The sequence below is a fragment of the Vanellus vanellus genome (assembly GCF_965231255.1).
Source record: "Vanellus vanellus genome assembly, chromosome: 1".
NCBI lineage: Eukaryota > Metazoa > Chordata > Aves > Charadriiformes > Charadriidae > Vanellus > Vanellus vanellus.
In genome coordinates this window covers 204,758,436-204,779,700 of record NC_138905.1, presented here as the reverse complement: position 1 = coordinate 204,779,700, position 21,265 = coordinate 204,758,436, and the positions used below count along the sequence as shown (strand labels likewise).

Here is a 21,265-nt window from a genome sequence, read left to right as displayed (position 1 = left end):
TGTAATGCCAATTAAAAAGTAAAATAACAACGCAGGTCTCACAGCTGATTCGCCGCTTTCTTTAAGTTTTCTCAGCTTGACTATATATTACTCAGTGCTGCCATTCACTCATGACAACTACCAGCACAGCACCCTCCTGCACATCTTCCCAGGGCCGCCCTCTGCCCGTTGCATGACAGCTGGGAGCAGAAGCAAGGACAAGCCAGTCCCCCTCTAGGCCAAAGGAAAAGGAGGAAAATGGGAAACAGCAAAACCAGCGATTGGTACGAGGCAAACAAGGGGCAAAAGGAGCAAAAAGCAGAGCCAGAGCACAGGTACAAGTCCTACTGAATATCAAACACACGCAACCACTGCCCGCGGGCTACACTTTAGCATACGGGAACCCCCATACTGACTGCAAGAGCTGTGATTAGCCCCTCTCACTGCGACAGTGTGGGGAAGCCCCGCTGCAGGTAAGGGCAGGGAGGAGGCAGTTGTCTGGAGCTGGGAAATGAACAGTCTGCTACGCTGTAAATGTTTTACGATTAGAGGGGTCCTGCAATGCAGCCAGGGAATGGATCACATTTCCATCTCTGCCTATGGCATCCACCAGTTTACTTCACTCTTTGGACTCAGTTTCTGCTTCCCATCTTGGGCTTTCTTGCTTAAATCAAGGCTTGGAGTGACAACCGCCTTCTCCTGCATGCCCGCCCACCCAGAGCACACGGTGTGTTCACACAGCGAGTTGCTCCCATGATAAGAAACTGCACAATGGTGTTAGTTCTTCACTTTACAGCACTATGTCTCCCATGATGACACCTGAGCCTGCTCACATCATGGATCTTGATCAGCAATGCACAACAGCCTGACCACAGACGTTAGCAAGGAGAAAGGAAGGCTCCCTCTGCAAAAACTCACCAGCCGTGCTGCATACCAGAAGAGCCAAACCGCACATGTACAGGAAGTCCAACACCTCCCAGATATGTGGTATTTATTGAATGTGTGCAAACCAACTAGTGAACATACCCAAGAAGGATCATCTGCCATGGGCATACCCCTCTGCCTCTCTGCAGCCCAAAGACATCAGCCAGGACAGGGCTGCCGCTACGTGGACCATGTGTGCAGCTGAGGAATGAGATCTCCTCCTTCCCCAAGGGCTCTTTGGAAGCAAACAGTGAGCGAGGCACAGACTGGATGAACTGTGGTGGCAGCAAGCTACTCTCTTACCACTGTCGTTCCCTTCAGATTTTCTCCATTACATAACGGGGGGAAAATGGCAGAGCCTAGAAGAAACGGTGACTGGGAGCAGGCTGCCAGCACAGCAACCCCTTTAACCTGCAAGTCTGAGGCTGGCAGGAGTAGGCAAAAGGAACACAGCCGTCCTCCAAGTCCCCATGATTCAGGATGGGCACCTGGGTTTAGATGCCATTAGTTACAGCAGCCATGACCTGCCTATTAGCATAGGTCTTGCTACAACTACAGGCGATGAGTCAATAAAGAGGGCAATGAGGGCACAGCCTAGCAGCTACTGGTTTTCAGAGGCACCAATAGTCACTCACCGTGCAAAAGCCAGTCCATTATATTTTAATTCTGGAAATGCACTGCAGGTGGCATGCTGCTTTGATAGCACAAGAACTGTGTTAAATAAATTGTGCTAGTAATTACAGGCAATGGCAGCAATGGCCACTGTGAGTCAGCCAGACCAGCATCAGTTCCCCTCTACTCCATCTTTGCTCTTTTGAAGCACAATAAATAAAAATTGTTCCCTTGCCAACATTTAGGGGTTGAAACTACCCAGCAGAAAATTTGCACCAATATTGCCCTCATTTCAATCTTTTTCCTGTTGTTTTTTTTTTTTTTTTCCAGGGCCATTTGAGCTGTCACCCCACACCACGAGCCCCGGTGGTGCAGGCATAGGGCCCTGCGCTCACAGGAAGGCATGCGTTTAGCAGGCTGCTCAGGGTATTCCAGCTGGGCAACCTCACACCTCAGATAAGCTTTCAAACAACACTACAATGAAGTGTTGAAGAGCTAAAGAAATCTGGGGAGTGACAGCATGAATTGTGGGAGCTTGAGGACCAAGGAAGAGAAAAAGGGCTGTGGTATCCCCACTGGCTTTCCAGTTCCCCTGGAGGAAATAATCATTACCACCACCAAGAGAGTGAATTTCAAACGGAAAGAGATCTGTGACCCCTGACAGACACCAAACAGGCAGGACCGAACTTCAGGCAACCTTTTTACTCTTCAAGCTAAACTGCTTCACAGGCCATTCATTCCCTCCTCCCTGACCCACAGTTTTATACAGCAAACAGCTTTACCTTTCCTGCCCAGAGCTCCACTCCAATTAGCTGTGGGCTGCTGTGTGTGCCACTACAGCTACACCAGCATAAACTGGTGTAAGAGAAGGAAGAACCAGGCCCTTTGTCTTTAAAAGCTCAACACGGGCCTGACTGATTTCCATGGCCAGTATTTTCCAACTTAATCCTCTTTGCTGTAACTCACAAAAGTAAAATAAACACTTAGCAGAGGTGGTATCTGAGTTTGGCCATTATTTTGTTAATATATGCACACAATGCTAGTTACTGTTATTAACTCAATAAACAATTTTTATTCTGCAATTTTAAAATAGGTAATAGTTGCAGCCTGTATTAAAAATACCTTTCACAATGTAAAAAACACACAAAATACCACAGATAGTGGAGGAAACACCACAGGCTACAACTTTTCCAGAACTACACACCAGTTTCCCTGATCATAGTAACTCTTTTGAACCCTCACACAATCCAGGGATCTGCATGCTACTTCCAGTTCACCTTCACGAAACACATGGTAATAGCGGTGGAAAACAGGGCTGAGTTCTTGTGATTCCTTGGAGCCAGCTGGAAACAAAACTGTATCAGTGCTTTCCCCTTTCTTTTTAGTGGCACCTTTCAGGTGCCAGGGAACCAGCACATCTTGAGAGTGAAAGGAGGTTCGGTTAGTGTGAACAGGCAGTCTGGAGTCTGCGAATGGCTTCGCATCACAGCCTTCGTCCTTTGAGTCGTTAAGGAGTCCATCAGAACATGCTGAATCTCGGCTGCTCCTATCCGGCATTTGATCACTAAGTGGTGTCTGGGCTGTGCCAGTATTGATTTCCTCCTCTGTGTCTTTACTACCATTCTTTTCCTTAAGGTATTTAGACTTCTGGTTTTTGTATTCTTGTTCCATTGCCCAGACATAAATGAGTGCCGTTCCACCAGGTCTTAGAAGCCGGGCTAGTTCACGGATAGTAGCCAGTCTCCTCTCCTATAAAGAAAAAGGAAAAGTGTGAAGCTAGTACATAAACAAAAGGACAGGTGAGTGGAATGGCAACAATTCCTTTTTACTGTCCCCCCAGCAAGACAGAATAAAAATCAGAGGAATTTTTTTCCGCTATTCATTTTCATTCATAATAGAGCCCATCACTATGTGCAAGCCAAGACATTTTCCTAAAGACAATTCTCAGTGAAACACAATTTCTTCTCCAAAAGGGTTGTCACGCACTGGAACAGGCTGCCTGGGGAAGTGGTTGAGTCACCATCCCTGGAGGTATTTAAAAGATGTGTAAACATGGTGCTTCGGGACATGGTTTAGTGGTAAACTCGGCAGTGTTAGGTCACAGTTGGACTCGATGATCTGAAGGTCTTTTCCAACCTAAGTGATTCTATGATTCTCTTTCCATTTGAAAACAGCGCTGTGCTGAGCAGAATTTCTTGGACACATCAGCCCAGCTGGAAATGACACACACTGCAGCATGTAAATCCCAGATTCCAATCTACCATACCTGGTGATACACACCCTAAGTTTGCAGCTGAAGGAGTCAGATTTACGGCTTAAACACAGGTCCCTCTGACCACTCAAAGATACATTAGCCTTATCCAAAACAGACTTCTTCCTACTTTTTCATATTGGATTTGGAAAAATTTGCTGTATTTCTGGTATGGAGAGACCAGTGGGCCCCACCTAAGATTATGGCTCCCCGGTCTAGAAGCTTGTTAGAATCACACAGTTCCTCCCAGGAGAAGCTTACACAGCCCAGAGATATGGCAGGCTAATAAGCAGTGTCTCTGTTGTTTGCAGATGGACAATAAAGGCACAGAGGAAAAAAAAAAAAATGAGATCTGCTCAAGATCTGAGCCAGGAAGTAACATATCTCTTGAGTCCCAAAGCAGACCCCCCCTTCTCCAGTGTCATTAATTGTAAGCAGATAAAAATGAAACATAAACACCTAGTTCAAAGTGCCAGGAGGAGCAAGGGCATCTGACAAGCAGAGGGAGAATGGAAAGAAAAAGTTTAAGAAGCAGTAGCAGCACAACAGCTTAACTCTGCTCTGACAGCTGCTTACACCAAGTGCAAACCTTTGATTTCCCCCCCATTTTGTTCTTCTCTTTTGCTTTCACGAACCCAAACTAGTGGGTTTTTGTAATATTAGCAGCTCTGCACAGCAACACGACAGTACAGTGGAGTACAGAGAGAGGTAACTTACCGCTGTTGAGAAATGGTGGATTACAGCAATAGAAATGCAGGCGTCACAAGAACCACTGCGGATAGGCACCGACAGGGCATCACAGACAAAAGCCTGGAAATTTTTTTCTCCACAAATATCCACCAGGTTTTTGCTGCAATCACAGCCAACCTATAACAGAAAGCGTTTCATTAAGCTTTTCATAAGAGGATAATTACAAGACTGGAAAATGATTTTCACTTGATGCTTATAGTAATGGAGTCATCACAGTCTCCTACCGAGGTAACACACTTTAGTTTAAAATAAAAACAAGTGCGAGAAAATAGCCTTAAGTAAGAGGAATATATGGTTCCCAGGTAGAGATAAAAAGAAAAAAACCCTGATGCTTACTTAAAACAAAGATGGCAGGTTGGGTATCAGACAGCTTATTATGGCACCCTGATTTTGAACCAGCTTAAGACTGAACAGGTTTCAACTTAACTTTTCCTCAAAACTGGCTCTTGAAGCTAGCAAAACGAGAGATGACCTAACCTCAATATTTTCTTTTCTTTCCATTGCCATTTGTAACCTGACAACATTTGAAGCAGCCAAATACTGAACACACAAAAGCTGAATCTACAAGTGTAAACAACAAACTGGTGACCTTGGTGGCATCACTGAACTATGTTGCACAGCTTCACTAATCACCCGAGTTTTATCACTTTAATAGGTAAGGAAGTTCTCAGGTTAATAGGTAAGGAAGTTCTCAGGTACAGCCCTCTTTGCCCTCAGTATCACAATCCACAAAAATTTAACCACAGCATAATTTTCCAAGGTTCTGTACAGTCCAAATAAAGTGACCCCTAGGAACCATTTCAGGACACCTCATAAAACGTTTCTTTCCCCCCCCTTTGAACCTTGCCGGCCTAGAAGAGGTTTTTTATGCGCTTGCATAAACACAATAAATCCAAACTGATCAAGACTCTTCTGAAAGAACAAATAGAGCGAGGCATGCACCACCCTCATTTTCGTGTCTGCCACGCACATTGAATACTCAAACCAAAGCCCTGCTACCAAGTCATATATCAAACTCAGCTTGCATGAGAATATTAAATTTATTTTTGTTTTCAATGATCAGCAACAAGTAGATAGCAGAGAACAGATTCAGAATCCTAAATGATTACTGCTGACAGTGTTTATCGCATTTGACACAGAAAGAATACTACACCACCCTTGATGAAAGAAGAATAGCAAACAACTCACTCTGGTTAATCAACCCAGCAGAGACAACAGTACCGCTAAAATTAAAAATCTCTTTTGCAGTGATTAATGAAAATATATTTATTTTCCATCATAACTTTTCTTTTTATCAGTTCAAATCATTTTAGCTTTCAGTCTACCATCACAGTTTTGAAGAAAACCAGGATTCTGTTCCAGCCATCTGTCCCGAAAGCTTCCAGGTGAGCTGCTTTCTAGTCAGGTCCCTGACTTTTGGTCCAAAGTAAATGAAACAGTTGTGAAAATGCCAACCTGACAACCCAAGATAATCCTCCACAAACACAGTACGATGAATACGTACATATTGCCCTGCCAATTAGCTCTAAACAGACCTGAAAAGATCAATCCTAGCATTGCTTTCTTCCCATTTATTCCTTGGCCTCATCTCCACGTTTACTGAAGCACTGAGTGAATAGTGTTATTTATGAATAAAAAAAAGAAACTCTTAGTTTACTTGGAAGCAAACATAAATCCCCATCATTTCACACTGGAAGGCAACTGAAGTGTCTTTAAATTACTCTCATCACGGAACGGATTTAGCTGACAACCTGCATGTTAGAGATTCCACGCCTCATTACCGGTGCCTTCAACTACTTTTGCAATTAAGACATTAGCAGTCAGTATTTAATAAAACTCAGAGGACCAAATTCACTGCTGGCAGAAGGAGGGAGAAGAATACTTGCAACTTCCACTGACAACAATCTTTCCCAGAAAGAATTGCTTTGGTCCTGCAAGTCTATTGTAAAAACGGGCTGGATAATGAACTCAATCCTCCCCTCCCAAAATGACCTTGAAAAGGACTACACTGTATGTTGATGAAATCCAATGAACTGAGAATGAGAACAAAGGCGTGACTGCCAAATGTGAAGTCCTCATTTGCATCTAAATTATATCAAATAATTACGAAGTCAGGCTTACTTGTATTGTCATACTTATTAAAGTGAACCTACATCCAAAGCAAAAAGATTCTGTTTTGCAATGAAAATGGAGACCTTGAAATGGATCACTTTGAATGTACAGCTGCTCTAAAATAGGTATATTAGGCTAAAACTTTATGTAGTTTTAAACGTAAACATTATAATAGGTGCGCTGCATATATGCATAAATGCTGAACACAGGGAGTCACCACAGATACACGCCTGGTGCTGAAGCTAAGCAAATTTAGCATCCTTACTAGAACTATCTCTGCATGATATCGTAAAAGAATTACAATCACCACATTCCTGCATTTTCTAGCTTACAAGAAACATGCATTCATTAAAAACCAAAATACATTTGTTTCAGTTACTTAGAAAACAATAACCTAGCAAAAAGCAGCTAACTTCAGTGGTGCTATACCAGCTTCCAGCTGGAAAACAAGCCTGTCTATGATTTTTATGAGTATAGAAAACATTTACAGCAAGGGGCAGAGACCACAAACTCAACTTTTCCCAATTCTGTTACTAACCGATTTCTACATTCTGAAGCATGCGGAAGCTTTGATGTGATGAAATTTCGTTTACAGAAAACAGTTCAAAGGAATGTTTTTATTCCCTTTTCTCTCTCTAATTAATCATGTAATCAAAACATTTTTTAAAAAAATCTCAAAATATAAGTGGAATGCTTTAATTTTTGCCAGTTCATATCTCTAATTTTGATGGTCAGCACAGGACACTGTCCCTGCTGACATCTCTTCTAGAAGAGTGGAGAAAGGTAGATGAATTGCCACTAGTTCAGTGTCCAAACCCAACAGGATCTAGTACATTTCTTGGTGAGACAAGTTGTATATAATTTTAAGGTTCGCTGTGTCTTAATATCTATGAGTTTTCTCAATTATTTCTTATACCTGTTTTCCCACTTTTCCAAATCAAATTCCTTGCCCAACCCCCTCAATTTCTCATATATATCTCAAATGGCATGGCTGACTATTCAGCTGAATCCATCTCTTAGCAAGTCCACCTCTCAGCAAGTTGCTCTACACCTTTTAGTGTCTCCCCAAAGGAGGTTGACTTCTCAGGTTTCTCGGATTTTACTCCAGGCAGCCATTCCCACATCCCTGCTTTTTCAGCAGGTACCTCCACAGTTCTCTTCACTGCTTTTTGTGATGTGGACAATGGCTCACAGGAGCTCCAGAGTGGCCACTGACACCTATGTACTGGGGCTCAGAATCCACTTACATTTTTAACAGGGATTTCAGGCCCTGATTTTCATTATATCCAGAAAAACACTAACTGAATCCAGCTCTTGTTTTAAGCCAGAAAATCTGTATTAGCATGGAGGCAATAATTCTGCAACTAGAACCCCAGCAAACACAAAACGTACAAAAGAGGTAAAAGTGTGTCATCATTCTGGCATAGAGCACCCTCTGTTTAGGTCACACTGGCTAACTCTAACCTCTAGACTAATGGAAGTATCAAAAAAAACCAAAAAAAGACTAAGATAAAAGAGGACAAGGGAAGAGAGAAACAAATCGACACCTGTGATTTGACTGCATTTGTAGCAGCTGTACTGGCTTCCCAGGAACAGGATAATAGGCAGATATCCCATCGCATTCCTTTGCATTCCCAGGCATCTTCACCTCCACCATTTCAGCCAGGAGTAGCTAAACTAAGTTTTATAAAATCTACTTAATGCAGTGGTTTGGAATAGATCGTTAAGGGGCCAAAGACACCAAATAAATAGCTTGCTTTGTAATGGTGCTGCAAATCTGCAAGAGAGAAATCCTTTTCCAAGCTTAAAGATAGGTAAAGACAGGTCGATGTTGCCCACCATTATGACTTTCTTTCTGCGTTATCTCATTATAACTAACTCTACCTGGTAGAATTAGTTCATTTAAGTATCTGAAAGCCTGATTGATTCAGCACATTAGAAACTGATCGAGAAAACAACATCTAGTTCTGAAATCCAGCTGCCAAATGGAATTATGTGGCTCCCCAGAGAAACACCTCAGCTATAACTAATAGCATGAGAGCCTCAACCAAATTACATTCCAGCAAACACACACACACGTAGAAAAAGACACCAGCACAGCCGCAGCAAGACAGACAAATCTCCTTGCTCCAGTTGGTCTGAGTCAGGCCTTTAGCATTCCTTTCACGTAGTGTTTTGATTTTCCATTGCATACAGTCAGGGTGTCTGTGGAAACAAAGCGCTATGTCTAAAACGTGAAGTTCATTTCTCAGTGACAAAGCATCAGAACCAGGTTGAGCAATTCAGCATTCATTCTTGTGCTGCTGTTGCCCACTTCTTTCTGAGCTCTCTTCCCAGATTTCCCATCATTTTAATGACTCCTATTCATTGAGAGAAAGGGCAGGAAAGGTTCCTCTGCTTCACCCTCCAATCGCCAAGATACAGTGAACTTGCTCCAGGTGTACCTTTACTGATTAGTTTTGTCCTTCCTGCTTTTACCCACTACTACTAAGTCCTTCGGATAGGAATCTGTTCTCAATCAACATGGACCCAGTGCAACTAAAACCCACCCACCATTATGCAACCACACCATAGCAAATACTCACCCTCCCTCTTCCTCACACACTGGCAAAATCAAACTTTTATACCCTTCCAGTGGATCCCAGTTTGGGACAGTAATGCAGAAAACAGGGATGAACATCGCGCAGCAAAAAGGTCACATGAAGTACAAGCTACGTTACTGATTACCTTTGAATGACAAGCACTACAGAATTAAGAATGTCTGTATTAAAGCAAACTATTTGGGTTCCTGCACCGCCATCATACTTCTTCCTAGCATCAGTATTCTGGCAAGGAGAGTAATTTCTTTATATATAAAGAAAAAATATCTACCCAATGCCATTTTAAGTTCTTTGTAACTGGATTTCCTATCAGGTTATCAGGTCAATTAAAAACGCAAACCACAAAACTGAAAGACTTCAATGTCTGTTACTCACACCCTAGCCCCCTGAGGATGCTGAATGTTCCTGTGGGGATTTCCACATCACCACACCTACCCGAACACCGGAAACATGAAGACAAAGCTAAAGCTCATAAAAATTGATGAGATACACTGCAACGATGTCAACTGGCTCTGGAATGAAACCGTTGTGGTGATGAGGGGGATGGGTAAGGCTGAAACAAAGCATTCTGTAAAAACAAAAGCCCTGCTTACAGATATGAATATTAAGGTTCAAAGCACTTAAATATAAACTGTTAAAATAATTCCCCCAACTGAGGTTGGGTGGGGAGGGGATTGTGTAAAAAAAATCCCTAAAAAAATTTCTCTCCTTTGCATTCATCCAAACAATAAAAAAGCTGGGCGAGACAGAAAAAGAAAAAGTAATCTGAAACTTCAATAAATTCAATCTTTCTCCAGTCTTTGTCCTAACTACATCAGACTTGGATTCCATCTCTCATTCATGCACTCTTAATCTGAATTTGTTTGTCATGAAATTGCTGCTCTTTCACTGTGTCAGAATAATGCAGCCATTACAGCACTGTCATTTTCGTTGAGTGTAGCTGGACTCATGTGCATTTCATTGTCACACAATCATACTCAAATAGATAAGGCTATATGTAATCATCCAAAGAAACTGAAGCAAATACAATAGCACAGCCGACAGTGGAGACATTTTCAGACAGTGCCCAAAGAATAAAACCATCAAGAGAGCTACCTTAGCTTTGATCTACCATTAGCGCTGCTACTTAACGTATCCTATCTAAAAATGTACAGTAACCTTTATAGCACATCGCTTGCCTTCAGAAACTGCTTGCCTCAGGTTTTCAGTATTTCTGAGTCAAAACACTCCAAGCTACATGGCTGTACTGACAGCGCTCTACCCAACTCCTAAATAACTCTTCATTTCACAGCATTGCTTTACTGCTTCTTTCCCAACAGGACCCAGGCTAAGAGCTCCAATGCATTGTGCATAAAAACTTAACCAAGAGCCACAGCAATTGCTGCGAAGGAAAGACTGCAGCAATTTATTAAGTTTCTGCCTGGATTTTATGCCGCTAAGTCAAGAGGAGTAAACGAGGGAGGAAACTGATGCCCTGTACCTAAAGAGCACTCTCCTTACCCCAGCAATGCACCTGGCACTCAAAGTGTACCCTTTAACCCCTCACCCTTGGATCCATGCCCAACCCACGGTAAATGGAAGTAACGCAGTATGAGAAAGAGCACTGTTGAATCAGACCTATCTGTTGAGCCCAAATAAGAAGCCAGGAGGAAAACAAAAAGTGGAAAAGACTGCTCCTCTCTCCCTCAGATAAAAAGAACGGTTGAACAGGCTGACTCATCCAACACAGTCACCATACCAATGAGATGGGCTACTGGTAATAATCCTGATACATCATTAACACTTGTTCTACATTACTTCCTATAGAACAGTACAGCAAAGGAATAGAGGTAAAAATCCCATTAAGGAATATACAGTACTGAATTCCCATTAAGGAATAAATGAGTACTGTTTTCACACAAATCAGAATCCACAAAATAAAGAATTGACGTCAGTCACTTCTGCAGTCACAGAAATAGCAAAGTAGTACCTTGCTTCAAATAACGGCCATTACCAGTTGCTTTAGAGGAAGATGCACAAAAGAAATCATCAGGACAGTTCACTCTCTAAAAAGCTGACCATAAGAAAAATGTCTTCCTAGGTCCTGTCTATTGGCACTTTCTTTCAGGTCAAAGAATGAGGGTTTGCATCACCTATGAACAAAGTGATCTTATGACCCTTAGAAGAATTTGACCCAATCCCTATGACTGCTGCTCAGTGCTTGGCTTTCTGGCACTTCGTGACTGTAAGTTCCATCCAATAAATGGCACCAAATGTGCCCAAAGTATTTTGTCTTCTCAGCAGAAAACAGATTGCTGCAGTTTAACCTGCTCCTGTTTAACCATCAGGTCCCCTTGGATCATCTCATTGTCCTCACTAGCAGCAACTACTCATATCCATCCTAGGTGATCTAAGTGACACCTACTGATAGCCCTTCATCAGTACTGAACAACATCCAGCAGTGCTACCTTCCTCTTTCTCCAAACCAGTGTAACACTACACCGTTCCTCTCACCTATGATAATTTAGTTCTCTTTTATTGATACCATCAAAAGCTTAAAAACATCTGTAAACATAATATACACTGTTTTTTTTCTAACAACATTTTGGCTGACATATAAAAATAAATATAGTAACTAAGGAAGCACATCCATCCTCCTGAGACTCTGTGCTGGCTTGCAGATGAAAATAAGCCAATGAGAAGTCTAGAGCCTCGCTCCAACCAAGAAGAACTAGCTGTCACCAGTAGAAAATAAAATGTCAAGGGAGGCCAACTGACTGAAACAATACACAGATTCTATTTTCCAACTGTCTCAACTGCTTCTTTAAAAGCTGCCTCCCTTTCACTGCTATTTTTCCCATTTTGGATTTCTCCTGAAGGCACATATGAACTGAGGTAACTCCTAAAGTAACAGAAGAGAGGGGCTGGCTTTCATTTGACTGCCAGTAGATATGTGATCTTTCTTTCCCTTAGTTCATTAATTGTAGGCTCCAGAAAACAAACTCATGTTGGCAGTTTCTGAACACAGCATCTTGCAGATACTTCACCTTAAAACTCTACCACGAGCATACACAACAACAATTTACCAAATTCATTCCAGGACCAGGGTGACCTTTACGGTACCCTGATAAACTTTTCTCCTCCCTAGTTAAGTTTGCTGATTTTTCTTACAGGAGTCAGGAGTGAAAGACTGAAATGTACTGAACATTAATAATTATTTTCAGGCTACAGCAGTCAGGCATAAACATGCCTACTTATAAATCAGATGATTTTGTTCTAGCTTAAAAGAACAGTAATGGAAATAAATCCATTACTAAGACAGACAGGGCTGTAAATAATAACTTATGCTTTATAGCTGAATATAAATAGCAGGACAGAAACTCCTGAAACAGACAAACAAGTCTGACTTTTACTATTAATAATGAATGTTTTGCCGTATATAGAAGTTTTCAAGCCTGATGGATTTCAAACTGTTTCGCAGTACAAGCACATGAAAGAATCACAAAATTCTGAACAAGGGAGAGCAGACAACATAATCCACACCTCTCAAAGATTTATTTCGGGTGAGAACAACAGTAGGTTTGACCCTTGTGAAAAATTCTTTGAAATATTTGCAATAAAAACTCTCTCTTGGTTTATATTTGTATGTGCTTCATGTCTCCTTGGTAGGAAGGGAGAAAAGTAAAGCTGGGCTAAGTACAGACTGTGAGACAGGGAAGGTGATGAGAACATCAGCAAGAATGATGTCAGAACTGCCTAAAAGTGAAAAGGGAGTGAGAGAAAGGCCAGAAATCTGTGCTGAAGTTGAGAGTCCCTCATGAATTTTATGTTGGCATATTTACTGGGCCTATGCACAGAGTCAGAGGTGGGACAGCCAAACATGACATCATTCACAAATGAGCCACACCACCAGGCCAGAGGAAAGTGAAAAGGTTATATAAAAAGTAGTACCACCCATGAAGATTTCAGGGACATGTACATTGCATTCCCCACCCACCAGCCAAATGAAGCATTCAAACTGCCCAACCATTTTTCCTTTTACTAAGCTTATTCAACAACAAAAAAGGCTAAAGCATCTGTTACAATTTTTCAAACCACTGCATCCATTACTTTTTTTTTATTGACCTATTTTGACTTGCAAAGCAAAAGTGGCTTTGAAAACAGAAAAAGAGTAATGCACATAGTGAATGGATGTGGAAACCTAACACAACTGGTAACTGATCTTGGATGAGGAAAAACCTTTCTGTTCTTGGTGCTCTTTCCAGAACTGAAGCTCCAACACGCTACAACTGCATGATGGAATAATCACTAGTACCAATAAAAACAAATGACAGTAGCTACTACTTACCATGTACAAATCCTCATTGATGCCCAGGTATTTCCCATTACCACAACCAACATCAGCCACTATTGACCCTTTTGGTAGTGACCTGAGAAACTCTACAATTCGGGGCCATGGGCTATGCCTGGTACTGCTGAAGTGTGTGGCAATCTCTTCGTACACATTGTGTACATATTCTTGCTCCAGCTTTGCGGCCTCCATCTCATTGTGGGGAAATGAAGGTTGTACCTGCCTTTGTTGTCCTTTCTGGCTGTCACAGACTGATGGGTAAACTAGATACATCAACAGACACACAAAAATTAATTTTTTTTAAAGTCATTCCTTGCTGGTTAAACTTATTTAGTAAAATAAAAGTGAAATACTAAAATGCAAAACATGCTTTATTCCTCATTTAGCTTTAAAAACTGAAATGCAGGTCAAACTGCAGGAGGTTTTGATGACCTTAAAACAAGCAACCTGCCCACGTGTACCAGAGGCCATTCGCAGTGATCATTCATCCAGCTATGTTAACAAGGTTTGTGTTTTCAAAACTGAGACGGTGCCCCTAATATCAGAGATCATGACATCATGTGAAATTATGTTCTGAGGGCACAAATGGACTTTAATTCCATGTAATTGTTGAGCCACCTATCTATTATTATCTGTACTGCCCTAAGGCACTTACATGACTCTATCACTGCAGATCTGACTGCTTCTCCTTCTCTAATGCACTTATTTTCACAAACTTACAGTCTGCTTCAAATAAAATACAACAAAAAATGATGGGAAACTGAAGAATAGTAGCTACTTCTATTCTGGTACATAATTCCGGCACTTGAGACCCCAATGAAATGCAAGACTCCAGATTACTTGCCTGGCTCTACAGCAAACCAAATGCCTTCCTGTACAGAGAAACTACAGCAGCCAAATAGATGCAACCAATTCAAACCATATAGTATGCCTAAATCTGAGCCATTCAGGAATGGCTACCAGGACTGCCAAAACCACCCAAAGGGACAAACCTGTTTGCTCAAAAAAAATGCTTACGTATTGGTGATAAGTAACAATTTTGACTTGAAGATCACCTCAAGACACGTACTGCAATTGCAAGGGCTTCTCCTCACTTTCCTGAATGTAAATGATGTCCTTGTTTCCCTTCGATTCAGTGTTAAATCTCCAACGTCAGCAGTGATTGTTCCAACTTTCTGCCCAAGTTCAGATGCTTGAATGACATCATATTTTCGGGGTGTAATCCTATAAGAAAGTAGCACAAAATAAAAAGAATGATTTGCATCAGAAAAAACAATCCATCTTTATAAGAAGGCACTTCTTAAATACTGTGACAAGCATGATTACAACATGCTATTTAATGTACTGTTGCTTCTCAGTTTTCAACTTACTCAATTTCAGAGAAAAAAAAAAAGAGGTGCTGACACATAACACTTATTAATTAAGTCATTAGTTTATTTAACTGTAAGTAATTACATTTCCCTTTTCTCCCTTCCTTTCCTTCCATAAAGCTTGATTGTTTATTTTTCTAGGACTTTATTTGAGATATATTTGTTAAACATAAAATACACCAGTAAAAACGGTGGCTATGGGCATAAAAGCACAGCATTGGCTGAGCTCTATATTAAGCAGATTGAAGTTTCTTGTTACAAACAGACCTCTCCAATTAATTATGCTTTGCAAAAGAACTGCTTTTCCATTTACTGACAACAGAAGATGAAAAGTAGCACTTGGGACATTTGCTAAAACGCCTAAAGGGAGAAACTCTGCTGCAGATCTTCTTTCTTGACCAAAATACAACTGTCAATCAAGCAAACTGGTAGCAGAGCTTCTTAAACTACTTCTGGGTTTGGCACTGACCTTAATGGAAAGCAAAAAATTTTTGCAAGGACAAAGTTCATAAAATGAAAGTGATTTGTAACTTTTTTTGGGTGACAAAAGTTTAAAATAATTTTATGAAGAGATTTACGTTATGAAAATGTACCAAATCCAAGAATTTTTAGTAGCTCTACAAATGGATCTCTCTCAAGGTTGAGAAGGGGAAAACAAGAAAGTAAAATGTGAAACACAACATAACAGTAGAGAAACGGCTGCACCCACATGTGGTTTCCCATCACTTGCACATGAGAAAAAGTAGGTGCTCTTGGAACAAAATGGAAACTCTTCAGGGAAATAACTTAGCACTTCAAAGATGTTACTGTCACACTGAAACACTTCCTGAACTCAGTCATCAAGGAGATTAATGCAGAAATTTCCTCAATAAAAAAAAAAAAAAAAAAAATCTCTAAGGAATTGGCCTCTCAGTGAAGCCCCTTCGGAGCTACTGACTTCAAAGCACTTGACACCCAGCAGGACAAACTCTCAATATAAAACTGACTTCCAGATTGGTTAGCTGAATTCAACCCTCATAGGTTGAGCCAAAAAGGGAAAAAAGCGTCTTACATCTTTTAGTAAAGCAGAGCATTCAGTCTCATCTCAAATTTCTATTGGAATTTTTTTGCAGGTCACATGAAACCACATCGTGGTTAACCTGTACTTAACCTGAAGTACTGTGCCTGTACTTAACCAAGAAGAATAACCCGAATGCTGAGAAGGCAGCCTGCAGCCTGGCCGGCATTCCCACACTTTGCTGTATGCCATCTCTCCTACCGCAGGGAAGCTGATCTCTTATTAAGTCACAGGGAAAAAGAGTGCAGGTCCTTTCTGTCTGGAAATCAGGAAGCAGCACATTGATGATCCATCTAGATGTTGCATAAAGGAGACATGGAACAGCCCTCAGAATGGATATCTCCCAAAGGCAGCCATGGGAAGGCTGGGACATAATAAAGAACTGCCTTGGTCATGGAAGATAATGACGTTATGATGAAATAATCAGCTGAGGATGCCCAAGACTCCCTGGAGAGGAGAACTTCAAATCCCTAGTCTGCAGATTTTCTATTTGATTTTCTTTTGTACCTGCAGCAATAAGCTAAGCATAGCAGCTAATATTTTCAGAAATAAGTCTTTTTGAAGGTTGTAGTTTCAACCTACATAATTTCCTTTAGCCTATACTACAAGCAAGAATTCTAGAAAAAGGCTGGGCTAAAAACAAGATTCCCAATGTCAAAAATAAAATGCTGCACATCTTCATGCTTGGCACTGAGTTGTCTCACTATTGCTATCTCAGGAATGGTGTTTTGCCCGGTTACCCAACCAAAAACATACCTCATCAGAAAAAACATCACAAATAAACCTCAGCAGAAAAGCCATAATTCCAGTTTCATGTATGACACAAGAAGAGCACATATCTTTTGCTCTCCTTGATGACACTGTATAACTTATTTCTCAACCATATGTTTCTCCTTCAGAGAGAACAGAACAAAAATCCTTCTCCTGTGCACTTTGTTAACAGGGTCAAAATGAAGTCTCTAATTACCTCAGCATCCAAATATACACATTGAAAACATTTCCAGAATAATTCCAAAACTGAACTTTTCACTCTCTAATTTGACTTCTGAGGAGTAGATAAAAGGCATCACAAATGATCTTAAATACATCCTGACATTATATATGCAAGTGAATCAACTACACTTGCTCACTAGATGATTAATCTTGTTGATTACAATAGTATGCTTCACTAGCATGATGGAAAGCTTACTCCAGTTGAGTATCTTGACCCACTACTGCTTTTAAAAATATACAGAAAAACAAGAAGAAAGACAAGAACTGGGACAGGAATAACTTATACATGAGTAGAAAGATCTGGGATCTTAGTTTTAAATTTAGTTTATGTCATAGGTTCTCAAAAGACAACGATCACTTGAGGGTACAAATGAGTTAAGTAATAATCTCATTCCAGTTCTTAGTAGGCAGGTACATTACCCCAACTTGAATGCTTGCTGGCAAGTACTGCAAGTGCCCTGCATGCATCCTTCCCCCTCCTGGCAGTCTGGCTGCCTAGGGCCAGCTTGGAAAGAGCAGAGCTGGTGGCCTTGGAGAAAACTGTCATGAAGACAGCCAGAGGCCTCAGCAAGAGCCACCCCTCCTTTCCCTGGGAGCTGCTTTTAAACAAAGGCTGTTCCACTGGGTCTTGCCCCAGCTACAGCCCCATATGCATCCCCAGCTGTGTCTGTGCATGGCCACTGTCCCACTGATCCAGGCCTCGACCCCCAGGCTGATGTCCCAACCCGGCCTCATCCCACTCCCATGGAGCTGACTGATGCCCAGGGTTGGAAGCTGAACTCTGGCTCCTCTGGGCCCCTCCTGGTTCCCAGGCCAGCAACGTCACTGACATGGAAACTGCACTATGTTGTAGATAACCATTCCAAAAGATGACTGACAGTATTTGACAGAATAAGAAGCATATAACACTGGTATCCGTGTTCAGTCTTGTATACCAAAACCCAAAGGGCTTCACTGCCCTGGGCTTCTACAATGATGCACGTCAGAAGTACCAGCTGCTTTTTACAACTATTTAATTTAATGAGGGAATAGACAGGTGGTATAAGCACTCTACAAAAATGAACAACGTAAAGGTCATTGGGGAGTTCATATTCACCCTTCTTCATAATACAAATTAACCAGTAAAATTAAAAGGCAGAAAATCTTCCACCAATAAAAGGATTTGATGTTTAATTTACACAGAATGTAATTAGTATCTCAAATTGACTGCCGTAACCAGTGAGGGCTTAGGTCAAACAAAGGAAGAAACATTTACCATGGGTGTTTCTGTCCAATAAGAGTTTCCACATTCTCCTGAAGTGCATCACTGTCACTCCCAGAGCTCGCCAAGGTTTTAGCCTTTTTGCCAATTTCAGCACTGCTATTGTAAGTATCTCCCAGTGGTGCATGACTTAAAACCCATGTATTTAAACTCTACAATAAGCAAAGCCTCAAGACACATTTCAAGAAACCTCTTTTCCAGGATCCAAAACCTGCTCAGTACAATGCAGCCTTATCAGTAGTTAAAGTGTCCCTAAAGCCACTGGGTAGAGCTGAGGAAAACTCCCCTTTCGCACCCTCATGCCCTCTGTGCAGGTGAAGTCACTCTCTTAAACCAGCCCTTCTCTAAAGCCTTTGGCATATATGATCCAACGGGAAAAGCTGTGGGCTGAAAAGACAGAAAGGAAATGGTGAAGCTAATTGCACTACAATGAATTCTCTGTCAGTTCAGAGTCATTGAGGACTTTCATACCGCAGATGTAAGTGAGAACAATTTCTGAGCGAAACTTCACTTGTGACAGCAGCAGGAAACTGTAGCTCAGGGACTGGCAATTAGCTTCCTAAAATCCCCAATTTTTTCAATTTAACCTGAGCAGCATCTGAGCAGAGAAGTGAATTTCTATATTAATTACAAAACTTAATTTGATTTCTTTCAGAGCAATTTTAAATACAGACTGTCATTAACAAAGCAAACAAACAATATATATTATTCTTTTATTATCAGCAATGCAGTGACTCTTTCACATACCCATGTGTCCACAGGTATCTGGATTCTCCGGCCATCACCAATAAACTGCATCGGGGCAGCAAAATTGCCACTGTATGGCCATCAGGGTGTTTGAAATCCATCACAATCTAAAACGAAACAAAACCAGCCACCACGAATGACCATTACTTACAGAGCTTCATAAACATGCCAGGGTTTCTTAAGTCCTAGCTTTGTCTGACTCTTCAATGGGTTCATCAGAATATTGCCACAAAACAGCACATATTTCCTAGGGATGCAAAAGCCTCTAGGTCTCTGTCCTTAAGATTGCTCCCTTTCAGCACTGTGTTAAAAAATCTGAGGCAGTCACAAATATGTGTATATATACAATAAACAAACACTAAAAAAAAATTATATATATATCTGGAGACCAATGACAATTGGCATTCCTCAGGGGCAGGTATTGGAACCAGTGCTGTTTTACACCTTTGTCGGTGACATGGACAGTGGGACAGTGCGATTGGGTGCACTCTCAGCAAGGTTGCTGATGATACCAAGCTGTGTGGAACTGTCAACACACTGGAGGGAAGGGATGCTATCCAAAGGGACCTAGACAGGCTGAAGAGGTGGGCCTGTGCAAACCTCATGAGGTTCAACCAGGCCATATGCAAGGTGCTGCATGTGGGTCAGGGCAATCCCAAGCACAAATACAGGCTCGGTGGAGAATGGATTGAGAGCAGCCCAGCCGAGAAGGACTTGGGTATGTTGGTTGATGAGAAGCTCAACATGATCTGGCAATGCACGCTCACAGGCCAGAAAGCCAACTGCATCCTGGGCTGCATCAAAAGAAGCGTGGCCAGCAGGTTAAAGGAGGTGATTCTGCCCCTCTACTCCGCTCTCATGAGACCCCACCTGGAGTACTGCATCCAGCTCTGGAATCCCCAACATAAGAAGCACATGGACCTGCTGGAGTGTGTCCAGAGAAGAGCCACGAGGATGATCCGAGTGCTGGAGCACCTCTCCTATGAGGAGAGGCTGAGAGAGTTGGGGTTGTTCAGCCTGGAGAAGGCAAGGCTCCAGGGAGACCTTGTAGCAGCCTTCCAGTATCTGAAGGGGGCCTACAGGAAAGATGGGGAGGGACTCTTTAACAGGGACTGTAGTGATAGCACAAGGGGTAATGGTTTTAAAATGAAAGAGGGTAGATTCAGATTAGATATTAGGAAGAAATTCTTGGCTGTCAGGGTGGTAAGGCACTGGAACAGGTTGCCCAGAGAAGCTGTGGATGCCCCACCCCTGGAAGCGTTCAAGGCCAGGCTGGATGGGGCTTTGAGCAACCTGGTCTAGTGGAAAGTGTTCCTGCCCATGGCAGGAGGGTTGGAACTAGATGATTTTTAAGATCCCTTCCAAACTAAACCATTCTACAATATGATTCTGTGAAGTACCTCCACAGAGTGATTCATTCTAGTCTAAAAAGTAGAGATAAGCGATGTGGAATGACCCTATGCCCTCTGGAAATGCTCATCCATTCACAGCAGATTGAGCTGAGACAATTAACTCAGAGTAGATACATAACATTTAGATAACCAGTATTAGGTGAAAGAAGTAATTTCCAACCTGCCCACACTCCTGGAGGTTCGCAGCACAACAAGCACATGCAGTCTCCCAAGATCCTGACTAACATGCCAACTACCAGACCATCCTTTTACTATTTGCCACCTGGCTTCTAGCCATGGCAATATATTGAGGTAATGCTTTCAGCTTCATTCCAATTTCACAGCCCAGATGGCAGTGCTACATTTTGCTTCTGCTTGGGCTAGAATGTTATCCTTCTACATTTCCCAAACGAGAGAAACTCTTGCTGTGGAAAATAAGCAGCAGGTCATTTAAGCAAGCCAAATGAGTTACACAAGACTTACCAAAAAAGGAAAGTGGTCAAAAACTGTTCAAGTCAGCGGTTCCAGCTACACTGGAGAATTAGCACCATGAAAGTGCTGCCACCTGATTTGTAACCTCCTAAGTATGCAATTTAAAAGCAGACTTACTACAGTACGCCAGATTGAAACAAATTAAGCAGTTCTGCTTCTGCATACAGATGCTTTTAACAAAGAGAAAACAGTGGCGCAATGATCAGTCATTCAGCACAAAAAAAAAAAAAACAGCAATACAAAGACTGAATAAGTAAGACTTTTAAACACTACAAATTACCGCTTACAACATTTACTATTTAATGTTGTGCACACTGAAGCAAACTACAATGGCATTTACAGTTTTAGGAAAAAAATAATTTAGGCTGTAGTACCACCCACAGAGTGACACAGCTT

The 21,265-nt window shown here is 41.7% G+C and overlaps 1 protein-coding gene across 1 annotated transcript in view; it reads right to left on the bottom strand.

Moving 5' to 3' along the window:
* Positions 1-2,568: 2,568 nt before the first annotated feature.
* The window catches only part of ALKBH8 (alkB homolog 8, tRNA methyltransferase), a 51,588-nt gene continuing 32,891 nt past the window's right edge, over positions 2,569-21,265 (bottom strand). Inside the window, exons 7-11 of the mRNA XM_082487108.1 lie at positions 18,987-19,093; positions 14,628-14,782; positions 13,556-13,821; positions 4,484-4,633; positions 2,569-3,264 (exon numbers count right to left, since the gene is read on the bottom strand). Coding sequence (XP_082343234.1) covers positions 2,695-3,264; positions 4,484-4,633; positions 13,556-13,821; positions 14,628-14,782; positions 18,987-19,093 — 1,248 coding nt within the window. The 3' untranslated portion in view covers positions 2,569-2,694. The remainder of the gene's footprint in view (positions 3,265-4,483; positions 4,634-13,555; positions 13,822-14,627; positions 14,783-18,986; positions 19,094-21,265) is intronic.